At 33.0% G+C, this 23,286-nt stretch overlaps 2 protein-coding genes, 1 long non-coding RNA gene and 1 pseudogene across 4 annotated transcripts; 2 read left to right on the top strand and 2 right to left on the bottom strand.

Moving 5' to 3' along the window:
- Window positions 1–1,195: 1,195 nt before the first annotated feature.
- On the bottom strand, window positions 1,196–6,343 carry LOC105219281 (5'-nucleotidase domain-containing protein 3). Of its 2 annotated transcripts, none has more exons than XM_054235517.1 (8): window positions 6,096–6,343; window positions 4,210–4,385; window positions 3,918–4,145; window positions 3,555–3,850; window positions 3,314–3,500; window positions 3,120–3,260; window positions 2,900–3,051; window positions 1,196–2,842 (listed from the first exon to the last, which is right to left on the bottom strand). In XM_054235517.1, the coding sequence occupies exons 1-8, from the start codon at window positions 6,121–6,123 to the stop codon at window positions 2,638–2,640; spliced, it is 1,413 nt and encodes a 470-aa protein (XP_054091492.1). In that variant the 5' UTR covers window positions 6,124–6,343; the 3' UTR covers window positions 1,196–2,637. The 2 variants fall into 2 exon arrangements, with proteins under 2 accessions (XP_054091492.1, XP_011193607.1); XM_011195305.3 differs by lacking the exon at window positions 6,096–6,343 and adding an exon at window positions 5,535–6,082.
- A 5,424-nt stretch (window positions 6,344–11,767) lies between these two features.
- On the top strand, window positions 11,768–15,183 carry LOC114804888 (uncharacterized; annotated as a pseudogene).
- LOC105219280 (PRA1 family protein 3) lies at window positions 15,117–16,038 on the top strand. The gene is made up of 2 exons (XM_011195304.3): window positions 15,117–15,660; window positions 15,808–16,038. The coding sequence occupies exons 1-2, from the start codon at window positions 15,195–15,197 to the stop codon at window positions 15,936–15,938; spliced, it is 597 nt and encodes a 198-aa protein (XP_011193606.1). The 5' UTR covers window positions 15,117–15,194; the 3' UTR covers window positions 15,939–16,038.
- On the bottom strand, window positions 15,839–23,111 carry LOC128923090 (uncharacterized). The gene is made up of 2 exons (XR_008472163.1): window positions 20,246–23,111; window positions 15,839–17,344 (listed from the first exon to the last, which is right to left on the bottom strand). It is a non-coding gene; the product is annotated as an uncharacterized LOC128923090 (long non-coding RNA).
- Window positions 23,112–23,286: the final 175 nt, after the last annotated feature.

Here is a 23,286-nt window from a genome sequence, read left to right as displayed (position 1 = left end):
AGCACTTCAATATATGTCATGAAAATAGAAAAAATTGGATTGTAATCACGCCCACCTCCTATATTATTGTTATGTGAAAAGTAATAAAAATCTGTTAACTCATTAAAGAAAAACACCAAAAATCCTAAATTTTATGGTAAATACCTCAAAACTTTACACAAATACTGAATATACAGAGTGGCATCGACCGAAATCGGACTATAACTTTTCAAGGCCTCAGCTACCGAACATGGGAACCTAAGTGCTAGTGACCAATTTTGTACCGAAAATATAAGTAAACCTCTCAAATATTGAAGAAAATATGATGTGTTCCTTTTAATAGTGTGCATTCGTGCCAAAAATGGTAAAATCGGGTCAATACTTTCCTAACCCTCATATATGTTCCTAATACAGGGGGCAAACTTACAGTGGACTTCGGTATATATCGGTTAATATGTGAGAAATGGCCGTATAATCTTTGCCATACAAAATTAAAATCTTATTTTTGTACTCTCGCAACAAAAGTTGCTAAGAGAGTATTATAGTTTTTTTCACATAACGGTTGTTTGTAAGTCATAAAACTAAACGAGTTAGATATAGGGTTATGTATATCAAAATGATCAGGGTGACGAGACGAGTTGAAATCCGAATGTCTGTCTGTCCGTCCTTCCGTTGAAAATTACTAAAAGTGGGTTAACTCACTAACGAAAAACGTCAGAAACACTAAATCACACAAGAAATAGCAGAAGGAAGCTGCACTCATATTTTATTACAAAATGAAAAATGGATGTGAGTCACAAACCATATCTCAGGATAACATATACCTGCTCCCATATACCTAATTACATATAGGTTTTTCAAAAATACGGTGGGCTTTATTCCGCATTTATGTATTGTTTAATATGTGAGATACCTTAGAAAAATTAAGTGAGCGTATAGTCTTGTCTTAGTGTACCTTGCTGGTGAAAATGAGTGAATCAGTTCATGAATTACCTTAGCCCTCACTTACTATATATGGCGATCTTCGTTATTCTATTAAACTTTATGCCGAATGTATGGGTCGAATTGTATGTTATCTTAATAAAATATCTTCAATAAATAACGAGAGTATAAAATATTCGGTTGCACCCGAGCTTAGCCTTTCCTTACTTGTTGTATATTAATTTTTAACTTTCAAACTTTTTGACTTTTGACTTCAAAGACATTCCATCGTACCTCCGGAATATTTTGCATTTATTTTAAATAATATTTAAAAAGCAACTCATTCAATTATATATTAATGTAAATTCATTTTTTATTTGTATTTACAATTTATTCGCCATCTCATTATATATACTGCTTTACTCAAAACTACAATCTATAATGAATAAACTTTCTTCATCAGTAGCGTGCTTTTGACATATTTGGATACTATAATGAGGGTTGATAGTAATAGATAATATGCAAAAAATATGGCGACTGGCGATTAGTAGCCTGTCATATTCGCCAGTAGCCTCTCTTAATGTATTTTTCGGGCTACGGTAGCCTGAAGGCGACTGGACTCAGGCTATTATAGATACATGATATGGGTGTACGTTTTTATTCACACGAATAACACGAACACGCGGTTTCTAACGCAATTACATTTATAATTATATTAACAATCCATTATAACAATTTTATTGAACTGACTAGGTGAAAAAATGCTACAATTAGCATTTATCTCTTGTATTTTAGTAATTTTAACTGCAATGAGAAATTTTCAGGAATTCTTGACGTCCTAATTATATTTAAAATAATAAAGTAGTATTATCATTATTATAAGCTTGATAGAGTTAACAATAATAGCATTAACAATCATTTAAATAATATACCAATAATATAATTAATAGACAATTACCTAAACATCATTGGAAATATACTTATTTTCAGTTTACCACTCGACTGACTTGAATTGATGTTAAATATTAACGAATTGATTTTACACAATCTGTACCTCCCAGATTGAAGTTATCCGATTCCTTCTTGAAGTGAGTTATCAACATCTACTGCGGAAATGGCTTTAACTTTGGATTAGCACAACCAAGAATTTCCATAGTTTATAGTTAACTAGATAGTTTTCAATATTAATGAACATCAAAGACTGTAGTTGAACAAAACGGTTCATTAATATAATTTTGCTAAAAACGAGCATTCCCGGAAGTTTTAGATTGTATCGATCCATCATGTTTATATCATATCCCACAATTTCTACCCTTTCAAATTGCCGATTACGGGCATAATATTTTTTAATATAATTAAATTCGAGCAAGTTAACTTAATAATAAAAAAATATTAAATATTTTGAATTAATTAATAATCTCTTTTTTCGATTAATAGGGATAATATTTCTTAATATAATTAAATTCGAGCAAGTTAACTTAATAATAAAAAATTACAAAATATTTTGAATTAATTAATAATCTCTTTTTTCGATTTATAGGAACTACTGTGGTTATTAATTAGTTGAAAATGTGGTACGGACATATGACACGTAATAATGAGAGCATCCGCATCTCTCTCTAAGGACTAGCATTTCGAGTTTTAACAAGATTTGGGTGAAAAAATGCTAGTGCAAGTCTAAATAAACAGATAGACTTAAACTGATTTAATCCCCCTTGTATAAACGACTGTCACCTTTTACATAAAATACGAAATGTACTCATGTGGCATTACACCGCGCCGAGGATAAAAAGTGTGAGATACAGAATAGTTTGCCAAGTTTGTAATGTCACTGGTGTAAATGTCAGCAAAACGAAAAAGACGTCGTGAAAAATACGTTGGATTGTGATAAGTTCGAAAGACACTACCAAACTGTTCGTTGAAAACCATTTTAGTTTGATTCCTGAAATATAAACTCAATTTTTTTGTCAAGTAATGTAAAATATCATAATTAGCGTACCTAAGCATATCGCGCTCCGCTTGCCATTTTTCTAAGCAAATTTGTGCAGGTTCACATTCGTAGTCTTGAATTTCTTCAATGAGTTGGGTTAACATCTGCAGCCAATTTGCATTTTTTTTGAAATTCACATTGTTAAGAGTTTCAATCTCATGCTATTTAAAATGAATATTGAAAAATGTCAGCGACAACGATGGTTCAAAAAATGGTAAAAAGTGTATACCGTGAGTTCATTTATAATTGCACCAGTCCTCCAGCCATGCTCTAATGTCACATCAGCTAAATCGCTATAGGGATGATCACCAAAATATAGTACATTATGACCACGCCAACCTGTTAAATCTTGTAGTTGTTTTACAGTTCCCTAAAACCGAAACTGAAACTGATGAATTAAATATTTAATAATCTCCATTTTACCTCATAATATATTTTTCCCTTTTCCAATTTTGAAACCCGATCCCAAACATGTGAATTTGTTGTTTCGTCATATAATCGGATTGGACGTGAATCATCTGTAAAAAATTTAGGTTTTCGCGCTTGAACTATTATAACGTCAAAATATTCGCGCCATTTGTCACCGGCCAATAAAGTCATTCCACGATTTCTGTTTCACAAAAATAAATTAAATAATGAATTGAAATATACTATGAATTCTTACACAAAAGAAAATGGACTATTTGTTACAAGAAATAGTTTTTTTCCTGCATTTGCCAACTTTTTAAAATATTCAGGTAATCGACAGTTTTTCTCAATATATTCTCCTACATTTTTCATAACGATTTCGTGCATAATCGGATGGCATGATTGCACTGATGATTTTATGTCATGAAACAGAATTTCGGGGTTGTAGTCGATATGATTTCTTTCAAAATACTCGGCTACATTACATAAAAGACACATTTCAGGAACAGAGAATAAGTCTGCTAGCTGAACCATTTTCGCTTTGGCATTGGGCTTAAATCATATAAAACAAAAATATGATTTATATGTTTATAGAATTTTAATTTTTAGATTAAGTTACCTGGTAATTTTTTGATTGGCCCTCTACATATGCGATGGGTAAAATTCGATTTTTATACAGCTTTAGCACTTCTCCGTCAGGGATTTTTGTGAGTCCGCGGTAAACCGATCCAAGCTGTATTTGAAGGAACGAGTCTAATTTTAGGAGCAGACCCTTTTCTATATCATAATGAAGTCCACGTACTGCAAACTGTGGAATGTACTCCAATTTTGAAATATTCTCAGGATACTGAAATAATAATATTTCATTTACACACACATACATCCTCAAAAAAGTGAAATGGGGCACATGCCTTGAATTTTTTAATCAATCTATCGCGACCCAAATTGTATAGTAAATCGTGAAGGCATGGCTTATAGCACGCGAGCGTATAGTCATAATCGAAACCATATACATCAACTTCCTCCAAATCTAGCTCATTATTAGCAAATACACCACAACGATTAACATCCTTCGGCAGTTTCTTAGCTTTAATTAATATATACAAATTCAAAAGATATAAAATAGATTTAATACACACATAGCATCTATATAAATAAAAAAAGTGAACATCGATACTTATTGTTTAATAATTGTTCGATAAAGCAATTTATATTCTAATAATATAAAGTAATTCAAAAAGACATATTTATATCTTATATATTGTAATGTTACAATTGCGAGCATATCGCTCATTTACACGAATAGTGTCACAACTCAAAAAAGTGTATTTTTCAAGAGAGCGGTTTAAAGTTTTCAATTGTCTCTTATTTAGCAAATATAGAAAAATGCCATAAGTTTATTGAATAAACTAGTGGCGTGTAGTATATTAAATAAAATGTTGAGAATAAGTGGACTAAAAAGAGTGTACGGACGCTTTTTCGTAGGCATAAACAAAAGGGGTCATTTGAATTATGTCTTTATTTGTATAATATAAATCAATTTCGTTGTCATAAATTAAATATGTCATTATGTAACATGAAAAATGTAATTCCCTTTTCACAAATATCGTTCTAACACAAAATATGTAGTTCTTTCTGAAAATAAAACCAACTTAACCCTATGAAGGTATGTGTTGTAACACAAAATATGTCGTTATTTATTTAAAAAAATATGACCAATTCTGGCACAACTGAGATGTGCCGTTATTGTGGTAAAAAAATAATGAAACATAACAAGTTGAATACAGAATGAAATTTTCTGCATATTCAACTCAAAAATCTTGTTTTTTTAGTTATTAAACTATTCATGCAAATGAGCGATATGTTTTATATAAAATATGTCTCTCGTTTTTCGCGGTCGATAACTTCTGAATTCTGTTTGTCAATGGACATTGCTCGCGGAATATAATTTGCATTTGTTTTTTGTTTATTTGTATTGACTTCTTTCAACGCGATGAGCAATTTACCTAAAATTCGACAAAGAATTTCAAAGCTGTGAAAAACTCAAATAAAAGAGTTGGACTTGTTTTTTACTATATAAAAATATTAAATATCGAAGAAATTAGTTTAAATATTTTATAAACTGAATTATTAATATTATAAATTATATTTTTACATTAACAATTAGGAAAACTATTTCTTAATAAGCACCGGAATAACTTTCTTTATATTATAATACATTACACAATATATTTACATTTAAATTTATCCTGTGTCAATTTGTACAGTAATTCGAAGTCGCTGACAGTTTCTGGTTTATAACCTAATCGTGTTTGAGGTCCAGACGCGGTATTAGAAAGATCAATTGGTGTCGTAACATTACTCTGAGATGATACACTGGAGCTAGCTCTGATAGCACGGGCATTAATTAAGTATTGTTGTTGTAACTGTATACGTTGATCACAAATTCTCACATTCGATGCGTCAGATCCACATTGTTGAAATATCTTGGTTGCGCTACATAATGTACTAAATTTTAAACTGATTCCATATTTTGTGCCCGTAAGTTCCGGAAAAACAGCACGACGACCAATCTTAGAGGTAACTCGCGGAAAAATATGCAATGGAAGCATATCGGGATTATTTCGGATAATAGAGTTTAACTTTCTCGCTTATCGTATAACAATAGATGCTTATTTATTTATTGCAATTCATCTTTGTTATTTTTCTTGATTAACAATAAAAGTTCTATTCACGTATTACAAAATAGTGATAATTGAAGTAACCTATGGTTTGTTTATTTATATTATTTTCTCACCACAGAATCGTACTTGGGTTGTGTGCATTTTTTCTATGGTGGGTACTAATTTGTATTAAATCATCACAAAAATTTTAAAGCCTGTTTAATAACGCGTATAAAACATCTTTAAGTGAACTATAATATAAATACATTATTTCGGGTTATATTAGACAATATAGTCAATATATTTTGCTATTTTATGTTAAATATTTAACTGAATTCGGTACTCATTGTATACGCCACTGTGGTTACAGTACATACAGTAAAAAACCTTTTCGTGGGGAATTCTCGGTGGTAAAATAGCCGCCATCTTGGAAAAAACCACAGCAAATATTATATATTCAGTATATACAGTAGAAAACCTGTTTTTGTTTACATTAATTTACATATTTAAACACACCACCGAGGCGTACTTGGGTTGTGTGCTACGCTTTTTTTTGCTACAATTGTGGTAATTAGGGTGTTGTGCTAGCATTTAATCTTCACAAAACTTTTAAAGTCCGATGAACAATACTTAAATAATTATTAAATAAAATACATTTTTTCATTATTATTGGAATTATTTTAAATTATTTCGGATATTTATTAAATTGTATGGTGGTATTAAGTGTTATTTATTCATAAGTTAGTTATATTTTATGTACAAGTGTATAACGCGATTCAACTAATTTTTAAATAATGTATTAAAATAAATACATCCTTGGGTTGGTGACACTGTATTTGGCGCTTTCAAATTTTCAAAAATTTAATATTACAATTAAACAATTTGAATAATTTTCACTAAATAACCTTGAAAGAGTATGTTTGTCTGGTTCAAGATAGTTCTTGGCAAACTTTTCAAGTATTGGCAATGTCTTCCATAGATAGTCAGCAATCTATTAGACATTGTATGGAAATTGATATAATTGAAAACGATTTCCTTCAGAGAAATTCATTTTGATATGTATATTGTTATATGTATAATGAATATTTTAAAATGCACAACCGTTTGCTGTCTTTAACATTATTCGAGAAGGGGTAGATCTCTGAAGACGTCGTTTACAAAATAAAAAGTGTAGAATTTGTCAAACTTAGTAAAAGCTGTTGAGCTTTTTGTAAATTTCATAAAAAACTTATATTAGTATTAAATGACCTTCGACCCGATGGTTTGAAATGCCTAATCAATAGGATCATGACATATTTTGTTTTAAAAATGTTTAATAAGGAGGCAACCACGTATCATTTCAAGCTTATAAAACTTTTGTGTACTTCCAAGCTTTGCAATTCAAAGTATTTTAAATATAATTGTTTGTAATAATTTAAGTAAAAACGAGCAAAAATGGATTTTTTGCTAATTTTGTGCCAGTTAAGTTTAAAAAAATGTGGCCAAAAATAACGTACCACAGAGAAGAACTTGTATGAGAGCTGTATTTTATTCTCACCACTTATGAAATATCTCATCTACATTCAATATTTTTTGGCAATAATATGCCACACATTGAAGTTAAAATCTTCTATAATTGAAATATAGTATAAATAAATAATTTCGCTTTATATAAGACAGCTATATACATAATATTTGCTTTTTTATGACTAAAGTTTTACTAAAATGATGTACTCAATATATACAGCACTGCGTTTTTCCAAGATGGCGGTTATCTTACCACCGAGAATTCCCCACGATTAAAGTTTTCTACTGTATATACTATGATTATATATGTCTTAAATAACGCGAAATTACGTATTTATGCTGTATTTCACATATAGAAGCTTTTAACGTCAATGTGTGCCATATTATATGCAAAAAAAAATTATTTAATGTAGTGTTAAAGACAGCAAACAATTGTGCATTTTAAAATATTCATTATAAATATAACGATAAAAATATGCAAATGAATTTCTCCGAGGGAAATCGCTTTCAATTATATCGATATATATAATTCAACCATGTCATGTGGACAATTATACTATTTCTAATATGTTTGCTGAATTCTTTAAGTCTAATTAACTAACTAACTCCCCTACGAATGTGCCTTGTCCGAGTACCGCTATTAATGCACCAATCATTTCTGAATTAGATGTCTTAAACCGTCTAGATACATTAAAAAGTTCGTTTAAATATGGCCCCGATGTGATTCCCTCATGCTTCCTTAAAAATTGTGCAAAATTTATTTATCTACCTTTAACCAAGCTTTTCAACTCATCTCTTAGGCGCCTGCTACACGTTCAGAATTTATCGTGATATTTCCTGTATCGCGATATATATTGAACGTTTAGCATGCAATATTGATGGATCACGACCCATATCACAAAATATTTAAATATTTTGAAATCCAGATCGCGAGATAAATATTGAATGTGTAGCATATTTTGTGATTTACAAGGCCGAATTGGTGAAATACAACAGTGTCAATTTTAAAATTAACTTTATTCTAAAAAATTAACATGAATTATACTGTTTACAATAGAATCTTTGCCAGAGCTATGCAACTCCTCCGTATACTAGTCGTTTAAAACTTATAAATCTATCTACACTCACTAGTCGTAGGGAAATGCTAGGTATAATATTTCTAGTAAAACTTCTGAATGGTTCTGTTTGTAGCTCTTTCCTTTTGTCTGATATCAAGTTTAATGTCCCAGTTTGAGATCTCGACGCTTAAAAACTCTTGCCTTTCATGACTCGGCAAATTCCGCTCGTTTGCGGAATGCGCCCCACGCGTCGGTTGGGCGGGTTATTATAAATATAACCAATTTATCAGTAAATAACATTTAATACCACCATAAAATTTAATAAATATCCGAAATAATTTAAAATAATTCCAATAATAATGAAAACATTTATTTTATTTAGTAGTTATTTAAGCCTGTTCATCGGACTTTAACAGTCCTATTCTCATGCCCTCACAAAAATCACCACACTCACTATTGTGAGGTTTTTGGATTTTGTGATGATTACCTTATGCTGGAGAAAATTCAAAAGCTCAAATGCTCACAATTTTCTCAAATATTTGTGTTTGTTTTGGTTTTTAGCAATATTTGTAAACAAATGTGTAAATATTTGCGTGCTATAACGAGCATAGAGGAATTGTTCTTTGAAAACAATTCTATAAAAGTTCAGTTATCGAATAATTAAAGTGTTTAACCGAATCTGGAGCAATATGGACGTAAATTGCATTTTCATTTGTTGAGCGATTTGCTGCCAACCACATCTACGAAGCGATAAGGACGCATTATTTTTGTAAAGCAAAGGACACTGACGCACAGCCTCTATAGACGATGATTTACACCCAGGTTATCTTTATACTCTCGCAACAAAGTTGCTACGAGAGTATTATAGTTTTGTCTACATAACGGTTGGTTGCAAGTCCAAAACTAAACGAATTAGATATAGGGTTATATATATCAAAATGATCAGGGTTACGAAAAAAGTTCAAATCCGGACGTCTGTCCGTCCGTCCGTGCAAGCTGTAACTTGAGTAAAAATTGAGATATCTTGATGAAACTTGGAAGACGTATTTCTTGGCACCATAAGAAGGTTAAGTTCGAAAATGTGCGTAATCGGACCACTGCCACACCCACAAAATGGCGATAACCGAAAATTTGGTACAAAGGATTGTTCTAGGAAGGGGCATATTTGGATGTAATTTTTTTGGGGAATTGGGCGTGGCCCCTCCCACTACTTAGTTTTTTGTACATATCTCGCAAACTAATTAAGCTATATCAAGGAAACTTTCTAGAGTCGTTTCTTTTAGGTACTACCTTATACCGTCCAAAAATGAAGGAAATCGGGTCATAACCACGCCCACCTACCATACAAAAGTTATATTGAAAATTACTAAAAATGCAGTAAGTTCAGTAAGGAAAACCACCAGAAACCTTAAATTTCATTGTAAAGATGGTACAGAAAAGCTGCTCTCAAAATGGTATACAAAATTTTAAATGAGCGTGGTTCCGCCCACTTATGGGTCAAAAACCATATCTTTCTTACTTGTTTTATAATTCTTTTGTTTTTTAACTTTCGACTGTAAATACGAAATTTCATTTGTTTACAAATTTTACATCAATTTGTATTTATTTTGAATTTATTTATTTTGAAACAACTGTTTGACAGCAAAATGCTTTTCACCTCAATTGGTGACTTTTTTAAGCTTTTTTTTATGAGGTTTGAGCCAGAATAGACTCACAAAATATACGTCACAAGAAACCTCACAAATTTTTCCTCTCAACTCAGTTATGAGGTTTTTTCAGAATAGGGCTGTAAAATTTTTGTGAAGATTAAATGCTATCACAACACCCTAATTAGCACAATTGTAGCAAAAAAGAGCGTTGCACACAACCCAAGTAGGCGTCAGTGGTGTGTAAAATGATGAAAATTAATATAAAACAAGCCAAAAGATTTCTTCTGTATTTACTGAAACTGTGGTGTTGCCGTTTAAAATCTAAGATGGCTAATATTAATAATAGCACTGACAATTCTCCAAGAAAAGATTAATTTGTTGACTTACATTGGAAAGAGACTTTATACGTTATTATTATTACTTCCATTTTAGAAAAAACGGGTCGGCTTTAGTATACTATCCCAGGCTTTGGGTAATAAAATGGGTATCGTTGGAAAGATGATGTTCTCCAGATTAAGAATATATACATATATCGCTGCAGCTGACTTATAGTTTTCGAGATATTGGCACTTAAAGTTTAAAAAAGTGCAACTTTTATATTGAATTTTCACAATATATACTGAATATTTTATTAATATTATGCACTTATTTTACTCTTACACTTCACCACATTGTTTATGTATATTTATTTTATAAAAATTATTACGAAAATAGCTGTAAATAAATATTTAAGATTTTACACAAATCTTCGTTTCAATAATAACAAAAAGCGTTGCAGGTTGACAAGTAATCAGTGTTGCCACATGAGATATTTTGCAACAATTAAAAGAATATAAATAAACAGAAAAAAGAAGGATTATACTTCAAATACATAAACCATAATGATGTTATGACTAATGCAAAATCTTTCGGTATTACCTTTTCTTTGATAACTCCCGGTGTTGGTTCGACCAGGGTTATTTTTTTGAAGCGCGGCCGAAGGCCGCCAATGCGGAAAGTAGTTCGACACGAAAGAACTTTTAATTACCCCCTCTTTGATAACTCCCGGTGTTGGCTCGACCAGGGTTATTTTTTTAAGCGCGGCCGAAGGCCGCCAATGCGGAAAGTAGTACGACACGAAAGAACTTTTATTACCCCCTTTTTGATAACTCGCGGTGTTAGCTCGACCAGGGTTATTTTTTTGAAGAGCGGCCGGATGCAGAAAAAAGTTCTAACCCAAAAATAAATAATGTCAAAGAGGGTATATCAGTCTCCTCAACACTTCATAGTCTATAACGGATTTTTTTACAACTACTATTGATTCAAAGTACCGTTCTTTTTCTGTCCGTTTTACTCTTTTTCCATACTTTTCAATTCAAATTGTGCTTTTACAAGTGATCATACGTGAGTTTTTCTAAGTGAATATTCGTGAATATTTCCAAGTGATTTCCAAATTGTTTTATATAAATTCCTTAACGCTATCTTTTTTTTTAAATGAGTGGTAGTTCAGCAGGTATGTTATTATAGAATTTATTTTGTTTAAAATGTTACGAAAGTCTTTTAAATAGATTGTAACGAGCCATCGACTAGCCGAGGTGTTAGAAAAAGTAATGTGTTGACTGCGTCGGAGGTCAAAATGATGTCGATATTCCACAAAAGATCCGAAAGATATTCCACACATTTGACACCCTTGAAAAATGTATTACTTTTGCTGAGGAGCATGGATTGATTCCGAATAGGAAGTTGTGCCGTGTGCACAAGACTGCTATGGCGGTATCGGTAGCCGGAAATAGTGCAGTCGGAATTTTTCGATGTCGGAAGGGTACTTGCCGTACGCGAGCAGTGCCCAGAGCGAAGGGTACTTGGTTTGAAAATGCTAAGATTCCATTACCTCAGGTATTCTATTTAATGTACGCCTGCGCCTCGCATTGGTCACAAGCCGAAGTACGGAAAAACAGCATGATCAGGGAGCCAATTTTATCGAGCTCCACCATATGCGACTGGTACAATTACTGCCGCGAAGCGGTGGTATTGTACCAAATCGAACAGCAGGTAGCAATGGGAAAAATTGGCAGCCCTGGCAAAAAAGTTTAAATCGATGAAAGTAAATTCGGTAAACGAAAATACAACAAAGGTAATAACAAATATATTATTGTTTACGTTACATAATCACTTATTTTTTATTTCTTTTTTAGGAGGGAGAGTTGAAGGCCACTGGGTATTGGGAATGGTAGAGGACGGTAGCGACGATTTAAGGTTAGAAGTATCTCCGGACAACGTACGGTCTTCAGAGGTGCTCATACCTCTGATTCAAAAACATGTCGCAGAAGGTGCAATAATATGTACCGACTGCTGGAAGGCGTACGACTGCTTGGCAAGTCACGGGTATGAGCACCGCCGTGTAAATCACAGCGATCGGGACAATCCTTTTGTTGCCGATGATGGAACACATACGCAGCGCATTGAGTCCCAGTGGCGGGTCATCAAACGATTTTTTATAAAGGATAATTACAACAATCCGGAAGATTTTGCAAATTTAATAATAGAATATATGTGGAGGAAAACAATAGCAAATAAGCACGAAGATCCGTTTGTTAAACTTATTGAGGCAATAAAATATACTTACAGTATATAGAGTGAACATCATAAACTTTCTTTATATTATTTTTATACAATCTTTTTAGAGGGCATTTCTTTTCTGCATTTTGGGTATTTAATTATTTTGGTTCTTCTCATTCGTTTGCAAAATATCTGATATGGCAACACTTATTACTTGTCAAGCTGCAACCCTTTTTGTTATTGTTAAAATTAAGAGATTTGTGTAAAATGTTAAATATTAATTTACAGCTATTTTCGTGATAATTTTTATAAAATAAATATACATAAACAATGTGGTGCAGTGTAAGAGTAAAATAAGTGCATAATATTAATAAAATATTCAGTATATATTGTGAAAATTCAATATAAAAGTTGCACTTTTTCCAACTTTAAGTGCTGCAGCTATATATATACATATTCTTAATGTGGAGAACATCCTCTTTCCAACCATGCCCACTTTATCCCCCTGGGATAGTATACTAAAGTTTACCCGAAAAAACTAGCATGCATATGTTTTTGTTTACATTTAATTAAAAAACATCTGACAGTATTGCATATTTTCATTCACAATAGATAAAAAGCGGCCATGTTTAACAATGTTGGCAACTAAATGGGAGTTAGTAAACGGAGTTAACTGAGATAACTCTCGAATTAACCCCGATTAAAGCAGTTATTCCGAGTTAACGCTGCCGTCTGTCAGGGGTATAAGGAACTTTCACTTTGGAATTGTGATAGATCAGTTTTCGTTTCAACTTATGCCGAAAATACATGTGCAGATATTCTACATGCAGATCTGCACACTTTTTTCGAGCTAAAATACATGTGCAGTAAATTTTGAAAAGCATATCTTCGGTTTGAATACGATTGTTGCTCTACTGATAATATCTGCTGGTTTTAAGAAAGAGGAAAAGTGCCATTGACGAGTTACTTTTACAAAGAAGGAGAGTAAAGAAACGGAAATAGTAAATTTGCAAGCAAATATCTGAGTGCTATTTTGGGCCAATAAATTTGTTTATTTTCAATGATTAGCTCAGCGCAATTCACAATGCTGCCGGACATTGCTCAAAAATTAATTATTTGAATTTGAAAATTGAAATTCAAATTTCACATGCCATGCAGATCTGCATTGAGATGCAGAATCCGAACTGAGAAATCAGTACAATTTTTTTTTTTGCATGCAGAATTCTGCACATGATTTTCGGCATTAAGCGGTTCAACAGCTCGACGAGCTTACTCGACGCCATTTAAGCGATAAATACACTTGCAGACTTGTCTGTACTACATGTCATGTATGGCAATAAATACACTTGCAGACTTGTCTGTACTACTTGTCATGTATGGCATACCGTCGCATCGTGTAAAGCCTGGTCTGTACACCAAATTTTAGGTCTGCCTGCAAGTATGCACAAAATTGAAATATTTCAATTTTTCTGCTCGTCGTTGCGACGGGTAGCAAAGTGTATTGTGTGATACGCGGGCCGATCTCATTCTTGCTTCATTTTTGCAGTGGAAGGTTGTGTACGCATCATGGCGCGACACGATATTTCTAAAATTTATTTATTATTATTTATTATTTAATTTTTTTTTGTTAAAAATCTGTAAAAAATTTAAATTTTAATATAATTTGTTTCCTTCGATCATTAACTAGATTTATCCATTTACTGTCGAAATATTTTTGGTTTTTTGATTTTAATAATGAGTTATAATGTCCACGGCAAGAGCCTTTTTTGTACACATGATCAGAGATGAAGTACCAACGGCTGAGTTTTCGAAATTTTTCAATAACAATTTAAATAAAACAACCCTTAAAGGCTTATGGAACTCCTACAGGAGAGAATTCAGTAAAATCTTTACAAATATGTTCGCACCAAAAGCGTTGCTTTCGTTTTTTTGCTTTTCATTTTCAACGCATCCCGAAATTACAAGCAGCCCCACAATAAGCATCACCCGATGCCATAACGTCCGCTCACTTCAAAGATTGCAACGAAATAATGTATGAACAACTTGTCGCATAAGTGTACAGTGAACTGACTTGCGACCCGGTATGCATACAAGTCTGCAAGTGTATTCACTGCTTTAGCAAATGATTATATTAAGATAACAAATGCTACATGTAACCACAGACAATGACAATAGATTTCACAGTTAGCATGCAATAATATTTTGCCTGTCGAGATGCGCTATTATGTTTGAAATAATCATTTCCCATTTGCCAATCTGGCCACTTTGAAACTTCTGCACTAAAACTATTCACAAAAAAAATTTTTTTTTATGCCGTAGTGGGCCCAGAATAAATAATATTTTTCTCTTCCTAAACGAATCTAACTGCGTAATAAACAGGGATTTAAGGGAATATTTGTCTGGTTTCAGAATATTATTAAACATTTTAACTGTAATTAGTTCATAATTAAAATATTGTATTCGTCATCTACGACTAATAGAAATGTCTTCAAGTGCTGGTATAAGTGACGCATTAGCCGGACAGTGTATAGAGCTGGCTCCTTTACGAAGTTTAGATGACTTCATATTGGGTTCTGCTCGTTTTCAAATACCAAATCTAAAAGATGTGGAGAAGTGGGGCAATCGAGTAGTAAAAAATTTGCTATATTACCAAACAAATTATTTCCTCCTATTTTTGGGAATTTATAGTTTGATGATTGTATTAAACCCGCAGAAAATTTTTTGGGGACTGACGGTACAAACACTAATAGTTGCGGTACTGTTTCGTTTTTTCTTAAAGAAACCAAATTCAAAATTGAAGCTTTTTGCCAATTGGTCAAATATTGCCCAACAAAACCAAAAGCAAAAATGGTACTTTTTAGCCGGTGTATTGTTATGTGGTTATCTTATATTGCACTGGTTGAATGCAATTTTATTGTCAACCTTTGCTCTACTTTTCCCCATATCGTGTAAGTATAATTTATTTATCGACTAAAGTGTATAGTTTCATTTAATTTTTAAAATGTATGTATGGCAGGCATTCTCATATTTCAATCAAAAATCAATCTAACAATTAAATATCTAAAATGTTATATTTTTTTATTTTTTAATACTAGTGACCTTCATACATGCTTCATTACGGTTGAGAAATATTAAAAACAAGGTTGTAAATACAATGGAAAGCTTTAATCCTTCAACACCAATGGGATTGTTTTTAGAAGTGCTGAATATTACGACGGATAATTAAGCTTATCTATGTGAGAATCGCAAAAATTCTTTCTGTAAATATCCCGCAAATATGCCTTATAAATACAAAGTTGTAAAATATATTTTATATATATAACTTATAGGATATTGTTTGAATTTACTATATCAGCAGTTGAAATAAAATTAATAGTTTTATAAATTATATTTTATACATACAGTAGAATTCATTTATAACGAAGTCGCTTATAACGACTAACCGTTTTTAGCGTCGATATTATTTACTCAAGTTCGGTTTAATAGTTACATACTGAGAAAATGTAACCGTTTAGTGCGACTCCGGTTTGAGCGACAAATCGTTTATAGCGACATTTTTTACGATAATTCGTTCGTTTAAAACGACGCGCTTCAATTCAAATCTCCTTATTGGCGTGCGTAAATCACAGTTAGTGTTTGTCACCTGTTATGACAAGTTCATAAAGCGCCATAAAATGAGTTCTGTGAAGAGAAAGTGTTTTACAATTGAAGAAAGGAGTGCAATATTACACAGATTAGAAGCTGGTGAATCAAACGCGACCCTCGCAAAGGAATTTATCCACAATGTTTTCATCATGGCGTATCTCATTCTACAATATCCACAATAAAGATGAATAATTACAAGATCGAGCCGCTATTTAATGCCAATGTTTTGAAATGCAAACGTGTAAGAACTTTTACTCATGAGCAGTTGGATAAGGCATTGTTACAGTGGTTTAAGCTTCAGCGCGACCGGGGAATACGACGTGCCGCTGAGCATTTGTGCGAAGGCTATTGATAAGCATCAGTTACCCATAACAAACGAGGACTTTGAATAATACGCGCGTGTCGATGATGCTGTCGCCACTTGTGAAGAGCCGTCTGATGAAAACATTGTGGATAATATCATCGCCGACGGCGCGAATAGCAGAGATAGCGACGCTGATGATGACGAACCAGAGTTTTATCCAACCTTGAGTGTATCGGAAGCTCTGAAGGCTGCGGAAACGCTTAATGTATTTGTTCAGACTAACTTTGATGATGACCATATCAAAACAATGATGTCACGAACCCACAATGCTGTCCGAAGTTCTGACTACCGAACAAAAGTCTGTCGAAAACAAAGCCAAATAACAGATTTCCTACGTTAGTGACAGTATTACAGTACATTACGTACCTATGGTTGTAATTTGGTATGTACTACTTATTTGTGTGCATATAAGAATAATTAAAATAAACTTATGTAACTGATTCCTACAACATGTTTTATTTACCTAAATAGGAAAATCAAACTTTCGCACTTATGATATATAATTACACACATATGTAAATATTCGTTTTATACGTCATCCGGTTAGTACGACATAATATCGCCGGTCCCTTGAAGGTCGTTATATCCGGATTCTACTGTATTTGTTTTTCTCTATCAGTATTCTGAAAATATATTTAACGTACTGTAAAATATTTAATTCCTATATAGTGTTAGAATTACAAATAAACATAGCTTTTTGCAGACAGAATGACAATAATTTGCGAAAAAAACCATATACAGAGGTAGTCAAAATTATTTACACATCGGACGTTTTTTTACATGTTTCACACAAAAAGCTTTCGCTTGTTGTTGTTGTCGCAGGGTAACAAAATGCTATGTTGTTGTAAACCTTGATCTATTCCCGAGCGAATGAAGTCGGTTTGACAAGAATAGCTAGAAATATGGCGGAGAAATAAGCAAATGAACTGAAGACTCGCAATAGTCAAAAGTATTTACACACATTTTTTTTGCGTCAAAAGTATTTACACACAACTTGAACTATTAATGAACCTGTTCCTATTTAATGATAACTTTAAAATTTTAATGTTCAGTATAAGTTCCTATTCTAAGGCGATTAATTCATAATTGGTATCAATAACAGCCTGCTATATGGTCCGAATTGATTCAACCCATTTGTGCGCTAAGTTAACTGTTAATTTAGACCAAATGTCGGTAATCTCGGCGTTTTCGGTTATTATATCAATTGTCCTGTGATATTTAATGAAAGACCAAACATTTTGACTAAAGTTTTGGTCAGGGCTGGGCGGAGGTCAACTTAATTTGCTTCACTTAAATGTTTTGTAGGTAAAGATCCTTCATGAAATGGAGCATTATCCTGTTGTAAAATGCAGTCAATAGGTGGAAAAGGCCGACGGACCCCTAGAATGGCATGGTCATGTGAATTCCTATATATCCGGATGATTTCGGTTCCCTAAATTAGTACCAAATCTTCAAAACAGAAGTAAGGGAAATTTCCAAAATTCTATTCATTATTCTTCTTTTCACGTGGTAAATGCATAAAGCGTTTACTAAAGAAGCCCTGGAACTAAAATTTAGCCTTATCTGCCCACGACAGGCTTTAGGATGCAATCAATGGCAAATGAGAAGCATATCGCTTTTTTGATTTCGGAAATTAAGCTTTTTTGGTTTCGGAAGTGGTCAACTTTATGCACATCGTATGTATTTCTGTTAATATTTTTAAATGTCCTGAGCAGTGTAGCATCATTGGCTGTTCATGCAATATGCTGATTCGATGATGCTGCAATATTAAGAGGACTAATTGTGAGATTTTGTATAACAGTTCCTACTAATCTTCTGCATTCTCTTTGAGTTATCACAGGTTTCCGCCCAATTATCTTTAAATTGTCCTTGCAATATTTCGTGTCCTTTTTAATAACATTATAAACAGTATTTCATCAATTTCTATAAATTTTAACTAACTCCGAAGCCGAAACCCGAGTCTTAAACTTAGTAACAGTCTCCAATCTAGTTATAATCGATAATTCCTTTGTTTTCGATATTTTATTTACTAACTTTTATATTTTAAGGCCGAGTTAGGTTGTTAAGAATGCAATAGAATCCAATTACTACTTTTGCTCAAACCAAGTCCAAGGATAAAGGTTAAATCGCCGTGTCTAAATACTTTTGACGCAAAAAAAAATGTGTGTAAATACTTTTGACTATTGCGAGTCTTCAGTTCATTTGCTTATTTCTCCGCCATATTTCTAGCTATTCTAACCAAACTGACTTCATTCGCTCGGCAATATATCAAGGTTTACAACAACATAGCACCCTGCGACAACCACAAGCGAAAGCTTTTTGTGTGAAACATGTAAAAAAACGTCCGATGTGTAAATAATTTTGACTACCTCTGTATGTATATGAATTAAGGCCAGGTGTTCAATAATTTTGTTCTTTAAGTGAACCTTTCGGATAAATGTTAGAATACGATCCGCCGATATGTAAAAAATTAAAATTACATACATTGCCACTAATTCTGAGATGTTCGCTGACCGTTCACAGTCACTTATGTTGCAGATGTTATCTATATCATGTTTGAAGTGGTAAGTATGAATTAAGTCCTAGAAAACAAGCTGTTAGACGTATGGGGTTAATGTCGGAATAGTGCTGTATGCCGTCGACGTATTGCAGAAATTTATAATATAATTGGTGACTGTAGACATCATGTGGTTGTTCGAAGTGAGGCATTCTGTCAAGGCTGAAACTTTCACCTGCACTTAGCCATATTGGAGTGGCGTACTTTATGACCGGACGACCAATTTATAACAGCCCGTTTTCTGGTACCGGAATTGGCCCATATTTCATCCGGTCAAGGGTTGTCCTTTCGGTTTAAACCTGCACTGTGCAGCAGGGTTGTTCAATATCCTTTTGATTCGAGGATTGACACCCGGGTTTGAAGTAACATTTATGTTGCGTCTGCGCTAAATTCCAAATTCCACGTCGGTTAGGTGTAACCAATGTAACGGATGAAGCCATCTTAAGACATGTTCTGGCATTAAGCCCCATAAGGAGTGGACCAACGCTCAACCGCGACAACCCTTTCTACGCCAGTGCATGTATCACAGAGTTTGCGCACAGCGCTGCTACCAACAGAGAGTGGCCAACATAGTATATATAACACATATTTTCCATAAAACACAACTTCAGAACTTTAGTTTAGCTTTCGCCATCTCCACGTATATAAATAAATAAGTCCAGGCCATGTTTACATGCTTTTTCCATGGGCAACTATGTATTCGGTTCATATTCACATACGAGAAAACCTTCCGAATCTATTCGAAAGTTTCAAACATTTTCAAAATTTGGGCTGGGGTAAAAATCTTATTTCCGTAGATTTTTATGTTTATATAACTTTATTTTTAAAAAATTATTTTATTTTATTCAATATGTAGTTATCTTATCTAGTCTGAATTGTATATGTACTTAAATGTATTAGTATACGACATATACCAGAACAATTGAACATTACAAATATTTTTATATAAAACGGCACAGAAACTTACCACTACCCAAATACATATGTATATGAATAAGCGTTTCTTCACTGTCACTATCAAGTGCTGAACACATAGCAGACTACAAGCGACGAGCGACATCTGTCAAATATTAAAATACACGCGTTCTTATGAGCACAGATTATTAGACAACAGCATGACTACGCGACAACAGGCATGTAGTTGTCATTGTCGCTAAATTAAAAATGTTTCTAATTTAGGCGACGACAATGGGCAGACGTAGAGTAGCCACTAATATTGGAAATGTAAAATTATTAAAAGTTATCACAAATATAACGTTATTTTGCCAGCAGAAACTTAAAATAGCTTAGATATATCATTTATAATAACAATCGATTATTTAAAACAAATAAATCGACAATTTTTACATTTTTTGCACAAATAGTTTCACTTGAAATTAAATATGTTAATTTTATTGAAGTGAATGATTTTAGTACGGCAACAATGAAATTGTTTTTTGATATATCGCTGCCGTCTTCAAAATGTTCAAGACGCTGGCTTCAAAGCGTGTCGTGTCGTCGTCTTTGTGTTCAGCACTTCAGGCTTAACAGTGGTAGAATAAATTTCTGCATTGCCACTTGCTAGCAACGTTTTATGACAAACGTAACTTTCATGTGGATCTCATCTCGAATAAGTCTTGACATTGGTCTGGTGGTGGCTATATGTACTATATTCATATGCGACTGTGTTCGGTTATTTTACAGTGTTACAGGAATTTTTAATGATCAAAATTCAAATTTATTATGTTTATATACTCGTACATGCCTCTGAAGTAGATAAACTTTCGATGGATATCTTAGCAAAATTAAGGCTAAAATATACTACAGTTAGATGACGTAATTTGCTAAATCGGCTCATGAATGTTCTAACTGTATCGTTCAAATAGTGAGTTACCCTAACGAAATTGTAGGAAACATGTTCTCAGAGCTACTCTTACCTACTATACATTCTTTATATGGATTTAGGATTTGATGGATGGATTTCCGGTTGACTTTATACAACTAATACAGGTGATATTTATATGTGTGTGATATTTAATAGAAATCTATTTCGTCCCTTTGGTAGAGTTTATATCGCAATATACGTAAATATCTGTAATACAAACTAAATTGTTTAGTAAGTGATGTGAAGTAAGTGAATAGGATACCAGAATAACGAAAATATATCCATATGCAACACATTTTAAAAGATTCATATATTTTTATACTCTCGCAACAAAAGTTGCTAAGAGAGTATTATAGTTTTGTTCACATAACGGTTGTTTGTAACACCGATAACTAAAAGAGTTAGATATAGGGTTATATATACCAAAGTGATAAGGGTGACGAGTAGATTTGAAATCCGGATGCCTGTCCGTCGGTCCATCCGTCCGTCTGTCCGTCTGTCTGTCTGTCCGTCTGTGCAAGCTGTAACTTGAGTAAAAATTAGGATATCTTGGCACAAATACTCCTTGGGACCATGAGAGGGTTGCTTTCGAAAATGGGCGAAATCGGACCGTTACCACGCCCATAAAATGGCGAAAACCAAAAACACATAAAGTGTCATAACTAAGCCATAAATGAAGTGGTAAAAGTAAAATTTGGAATAAAGGATCGCAATAGGAAGGGGCATATTTGGGTGTAATTCTTTGGGGAAATTGGGCGTGCCCCCCCACAAATCTGTTATATGTATATAACTCGCAAACCAATAAAACTATATAAACCAAACTTTCTGCAGTCGGTTCTCTTACGTACCCCACCACACACCATGAAAATAGTTGAAATCGGATAACAACCACGCTCACCTCCCATACAAAGGTCAGTTTGAAAATTACTAAAAGTGGGTTAACTCACTAACAAAAAACACCAGAAACACTCAATTTTACAGAAGAAATAGCAAAAGGAAGCTGCACTCAGATTTTTTTACAAAATGGAAAATGGGCGTGGCATCGCCTACTTATGGGTCAAAAACCATAACTCAGGAACTACTCGACCGATTTGAATGAAATTCGGTATATAATATTTTCTTGACACACTGATAACACGGATAAAATGGGCGAAGTCGGTTCACAACCACGACTACTTTCTTTATAACATAATTTTGAACTCCATCTTATTCCTTCACTTTATAATATATACATAAGGAACTAATGAAGATAGCGGAATAAAACTGTACACAAACAGTGCATATTATCTCTGGCTTCACTTGCGAAAAATTTGTCGAAAACGGACTATAAGGGTAAATATTAACCTAAAATATGGGTAATTGCTCAGATAATTTAATGTAATTCAGAGGAAATTGTTTTCCTCTAATAGTGTGTCTCTGTTCTAGCTCTCATATACCTAATTAAGGGTTTTCAAAAATACGGTGGGCTCTATTCCGCATGTATGTATTGGTTAATATGTCTTGGATATAGTGTACTTTGCTGGTAAGAATGAATGAAATCGGTTCAGGAATTACGATTTTTGTTATGCTATTAAACTTTATGCCGAATTTATGGGTAAATTTGTATGTTTTCTTCAATAAATTGCGAAAGTATAAAATTTTCGATTGCATCCAAACTTAGCCTTTCTTTACTTGTTTTTAATAATTTTTTTATTTTTTAATTTTAACGAATTCTAGAAATGCAAGAGTGTAAACGTTCCACAGCACCCTTATAGTTTGAAAATATTTTTATTTGATGCGTTAATATAATCCCTTATTTGTTGAATATAGTTATAGTTGGGTCCCCTATTTATTCGAAACACCATATACTTTTTTAGATGAAAGATCATTTTGTGAGCTTTTGCTCTCAAGCCAAATAAGTCGCTCTTTGCAAAACTTGAACAGTTAAATTTCGCATATTTCTATTATTTTTTAACATATACACATCCATATATAAATGGTTTGTTTTTATATGTTAGCAAAAAGGTCGCAAGCATTGCGCAAAATCACTGAAAGTTGTTGAAAATTCTGTCCAATTGTGTTCTTTGTTTCGTTTTATTCTTCGATGTTAAATTAAATAAATATTTTCTAATATTTCGCATTATGGACATTTAATGAACATACTA

This window comes from Zeugodacus cucurbitae, chromosome X, assembly GCF_028554725.1.
Source record: "Zeugodacus cucurbitae isolate PBARC_wt_2022May chromosome X, idZeuCucr1.2, whole genome shotgun sequence".
NCBI lineage: Eukaryota > Metazoa > Arthropoda > Insecta > Diptera > Tephritidae > Zeugodacus > Zeugodacus cucurbitae.
The sequence above is the reverse complement of the archived record's forward strand: the minus strand, read 5'-3'. Positions and strand labels throughout refer to the sequence as shown.

Excerpts from the sequence above, each read along its gene's own strand:
- LOC105219280 (XM_011195304.3), top strand. The coding sequence starts at position 15,195 with ATGTCTTCAAGTGCTGGTATAAGTGACGCATTAGCCGGACAGTGTATA. Across the intron at positions 15,661-15,807 it reads TCTACTTTTCCCCATATCGT|TGACCTTCATACATGCTTCA; the intron begins GTAAGTATAATT and ends TTTTAATACTAG.
- LOC105219281 (XM_011195305.3), bottom strand. The coding sequence starts at position 5,910 with ATGCTTCCATTGCATATTTTTCCGCGAGTTACCTCTAAGATTGGTCGT. Across the intron at positions 4,146-4,209 it reads GATTGATTAAAAAATTCAAG|TATCCTGAGAATATTTCAAA; the intron begins GCATGTGCCCCA and ends TTATTATTTCAG. Across the intron at positions 3,052-3,119 it reads CAATTATAAATGAACTCACG|CATGAGATTGAAACTCTTAA; the intron begins GTATACACTTTT and ends CATTTTAAATAG.